We start from the raw sequence: 4913 nt of genomic DNA, 5'->3' as shown, positions 1-4913 counted from the left end.
AACAATGTGACTGACGTCTAATCGGATAAAACAGTCGGGTAATGTCGATGTACGGTTGGAAAACATTATGTTGTAGCAAATTTCCAAATAGTTTTGCAAATCTCGGCAATTGCCAAAAATTCGGGCAACAGCCAATAAAATTGCTTTTCCGAAATCGCTTACTACAAGTGACGGTATCGGCGCGCGGCTTCTTAATATCTCAAGTAAAAAAAATAAAATTTGTGATGCATGTGTTGTGTGGAAACCATTTGAAACGCGGGAAAACTACCTTTGCTTGTGATGCACATGCATTAGTAAAGGAATAAATATGGCGATTTCTTTCCATTTGGAAGTAATAGTTTATTAGCTATCCCTCCAGTTGCATCGATTGCAAGAAAACAATCTTTATCTTTGCAGACATTTTTATATAATACGCGTTGTTCTTCGCTCCAATATAAACAATAAAATGGATCACAGCCAATGGTACGGATGGTGCCTCGAAGAGTTGAATGTTTTGCATTGTGTAAGTTCTTTATAGGATCCGTAGTTTGTATTTCAAGACATGTATTTAGCAATTGTTGTTTAGCCTTTCTTAAAACGGCAGAATTGTAAATTATAGGCGGAATCGAATCCCCAATTTCCATTAAACAAATCGCTTCTTCGCGCCTCCATTCAGAAGCACATTTTCGCCCATCTACTAATTCGGTGGCAATTTTTTCCCGGAGATAACCTTTTACTTGTTGTTTTTTTGAATATTCAAAATTTGGCTGAAAATTCGTGACTTTACATTCAAATATCGCGTCATTACATTTTTTCGGCTTTTTGTACAAGAATCCGTATATGGTTGCGCTGAATTCATTGCACTTTCCGTTAAATACAGCATAATGTTTAGCATTACTACTCGTATACAGTTTTGCACATTTAAAAGATATTGCACACTCAAGTTTTGTCTGTTGGTAAATTTTTTCCGCAAATAAATCGCTCCATTTTCCAGGTTTAAGAACTGTATACTTTCGATTACCATAATTACCTGTTTTTTCTTTTATTTTATTTCACTTATCACCCGAAAGTATCAATCGAAAAGATTTTTCAATATTTTTAGGCGCGTCTGTTACGGTCTTCTCAGTAAGGGAATAGTTCGACGTATCCGTGCAATTATGTGACTGGTTATTAACATCAAACGCATTTAAAACAGCTGTATACATTTTTCTGCGATCGATTCGAAGGATTTAGTATATATGTTTTGGAGATATTTTGCTGTTGCATTCAAGCATCTTTTCCGAAATTTTTTTATAGATTTCATGCGACGGACTATATATTTTCCATTATCATCTATTGTTCGATATTCTTTAGAAATTAACAAACTTAAGAGCGCGTCTGCGTCGTACATTGTGATGTATATTACTAATTACTAAACTTAAATACAAAGTTAAGCTCGTATAGTAAATTAAAACCCGATTGAATTTGAGAATGATTTTAGAGCTCTTAATACTGGAAGCGCAAGCATCGAAATGCACGGAGCGACTATTCTGCACTACTGCGTCCAGTGAGAGAACGTTATCCGTCTGCGCATAGGCGGGCGAAGTGGAGATAGCGTGGCGTAGTGGTGGCGTGTATAATAGCAGTAACGCGCTTGTATCGCGGCGTAGTGGGGGGTCTCTAGGGAGGAGATCTGCGCGGAACGGACGCGTGTTCGTCTACTCCGATAACGTTCTCTCGCTGGACACAGTATACAAACAAGAGATTCGAAACAAGTGATATCAGTTCCCGCACGCTGCCTCCACACGTCGTCGTGGTGTGGCAGCGTGCGGGAACTGAATATCACTTGTTTCGAATCTTTTGTTTGTTGCCCGACTCGCATTAAAACATACTGTAACTCCTACCTAAAATTTGTACTTTACATGTAAATTATATGTATTGATTAAGTAATGAAAAGAGATATTTATAATCACTTTGCTAGTCTATAAAACTGTGTGTTTATTTTAATATTTCCAACTAAAAAGATTTGTGAGTTATTAAAAATCAAGATACAATACAAATCCAGATGCTGTACAAATTTATAAGATATTTACAAGAAGATACGTTTACTGCGACCCGGGCACGCCAAGTACTTCAATGTCGTGTGATAAGAGAGTATGCATGGGAAATATTTAGATAAAATACTCAAACTGAATTGCTTCGAGGTACTTGGCTAATTAATTATTGATTTCATATTTAGTTTTGATTTATATAACTAGTTTTTTAAACTTTTGTTGCGTACAAGGTGGGATTTTTTATGTACTTGGCGTACTTCTTTTACCGTTGTAAGGTCTTTTTAATGGGATCTCATTGCTTTTTGTAAATTTTTTATATTTTATATCTCAAATCTGCTCTGTCTCTCTCTCTCTCGCCCTCTCGCCCTCTCGCCCTTTCACTCGCTCACCTTCTCACTCTCTCATCATATTAATCCTTAAAATGTTCGGGGTTCTGTTAAGAGTTCTGAATAGCCCCCGCGGAGATCTATCGAAAATCCTTATGACAAAACTCTGTAAAAGTGATGCAGAAAAAGTTATGGACGATAAGAGGTGTCGATTTCGTAGGTATAAGATACGAAAAAAGTTTTTGGACAGTTCTTGGAGTTCTGTTGAGAGTTCTGAATAGCCCCCGCAGAGATCTATCGAAAATTTTTATGACAAAACTCTGTAAAAGTGATGCAGAAAAGTTATGGACGATAAGAGGTGTCGATTTCGTAGGTATAAGATACGAAAAACGTTTTTGGACAGTTCTCGGAGTTCTGTTGAGAGTTCTGAATAGCCCCCGCGGAGTGCTACCAAAAATCGTAATGAAAAAAGTGTATTAAATTGGTACTTCTTGAGTTATGGCTATTTATTGGTACCATTTGTTGCATATTCAACTGCCAGTTTTTTTACTTTTTCGAGCGGAACTATTTTAAAAATTTATCAAGAACTCTAGAACTATATGAAATCTATCTAGAACTCCAATAAAAAATGGGTTTTTTCGAAAGTGGGGGGCTGCGTGAAGTTAGCCCCCCATATTTTTGAAGCTGATTTCCTGCCTGTAATGGCCGGAACTATTTCTTAAAAGTATCAAGAACTCTAGAACTATTGTCAATCTATGTAGAACTCCAAGAAAAATTAAGTTTTTAAATAATGGGGGGGCTAACTTCACAAGGGCGCTTAATAGTTAATATTGTGAAATTAATAATACTATTAATAAGTAGTAAAAACTTATAGTCGCCAGTAATGGATAAACAACTTGAATAAATTTATTGTCGACAATTTGGCCAAATGGTATTTACATCAAGGATAACGTCAAGGACCACGGAAGATGTGGTAGAGAGGTTTTTTGTTTCTAACAGGTTCAGAATTAGCAATCACAACTTCTCAGTGAAGCAAAAATTGATTAATAAGCTTAACGGTTTGATACATGAACGGAACTCGTATGTTAATACTTTTTTTAATTGTGATAGAACCAAATGGATGGTCAACTTGAGTAAGAGGGATATACCGGGTTATGTTGTTAATTTTTTGAGTTTGTGTGACAAGTTTGGGATTCCAATGGATAGAATGGACCGAACTGACCGTACATGTGTAGTACTTGAAATGTTAAAAACTTTTGAATCCAATTGTCATAAAAGTCATGTGAATGCGATTACTGAACTGAGAGATCTGATTGCTGACTCACTACGTTTGTTTCTTAGTCATGACAAACATGTTAGTTTCATAAATAAACACATATTATCTGAATTTGTTAGAAACAGGAGATTTTTACGTAATAATGAGGATGTCTTTGTCACTAGAGCAGACAAAGGTCATGTATCAGTGTTTATGGATAGAGTGGATTACAATAGAAAAATGTCGAAATTACTTAGCGATGAATCCACTTATTGTAGACTTGATAAAGATCCTATTAAGAAGCTAACTTCAAAAACCAATCAATTAATTAAGAGCTGGCGTGAGGGAGGCATCATTGATGAAGCTACATATAGACACTTAAACTGTACCAATGGGAACCTTTCGAGGTGTTATGGTCTGCCAAAGATACACAAGACGGGTGCCCCTTTACGTATCATTGTATTTGCTGTTGATAGTTCGTTTTATGACGTAGCCAGATGGTTACATGATGTTTTTCAGCAGACAATTGAAAAGCCGTGTTCGCATGTTAAAGACAGTTGGTAATTTGTTCGGGTCATTAGAGACACAACAATTAAGAGTGATGAGATGCTTGTATCACTTGATGCCACATCACTCTTCACTAACATACCAAAGGAATTAGCACTGAAGTCGATCAAGAAAAGATGGACTGCGATTTCTGCGGGTACTAAATTCACGTTGCCACAATTTTTACATGCAGTTGATTTTGTACTGACTTCTACGTGCTTCTCATTTGACGGTTGTTTTTATGAACAGATCTTTGGCAGTCCAATGGGTTCCCCATTATCTCCGATCTTGGCGGATTTAGTTTGGGAGGATCTGGAGACTGATTGTTTACAGAGACTAGATTTTCAGGTTACAACGTTTTATAGATACGTGGATGATGTCTTTGTGATTTTGCCGAAATCTCAAATTGATCACACTTTTTTGGTGTTCAATAGTTACCATCCCAGATTGCAGTTTACACATGAACTTGAGTCGAATGGTGCTATTAATTTTTTTAGATGTGTCTGTTATCAGGGATGGTACATCGTTAATTACGAACTGGTTCCGTAAACCTACCGAATCTGGCCGCTATTTGAATTACTTTTCGAGCCATCCGTTTAAATACAAAATTAATTGCATCACAAATTTAGTTGATCGTGCGATCCTTTTATCGAATGAGAGGTTTCATAAAACCAATTTAAATATTGTGCGCAAAACGCTAATAAACAATGGCTTTCCCATGTGCACTATCAATAAGTTTGTGAATTTGAGATTGAGGTCGTTTGACTACGTCGA

At 36.5% G+C, this 4913-nt stretch overlaps 1 protein-coding gene across 1 annotated transcript; it reads left to right on the top strand.

Moving 5' to 3' along the window:
- The first annotated feature begins 3681 nt into the window (after positions 1-3681).
- LOC105284345 lies at positions 3682-4157 on the top strand. Its single transcript, XM_011347748.1, has 2 exons — positions 3682-3692; positions 3734-4157. Exons 1-2 carry the CDS (start codon positions 3682-3684, stop codon positions 4155-4157), a joined length of 435 nt encoding a protein of 144 aa, XP_011346050.1.
- The last annotated feature ends 756 nt before the right edge of the window (positions 4158-4913 follow it).

The sequence above is a fragment of the Ooceraea biroi genome, chromosome 12 (genome assembly GCF_003672135.1).
Source record: "Ooceraea biroi isolate clonal line C1 chromosome 12, Obir_v5.4, whole genome shotgun sequence".
Taxonomy (NCBI): Eukaryota; Metazoa; Arthropoda; class Insecta; order Hymenoptera; family Formicidae; genus Ooceraea; species Ooceraea biroi.
The sequence above is the reverse complement of the archived record's forward strand: the minus strand, read 5'-3'. Positions and strand labels throughout refer to the sequence as shown.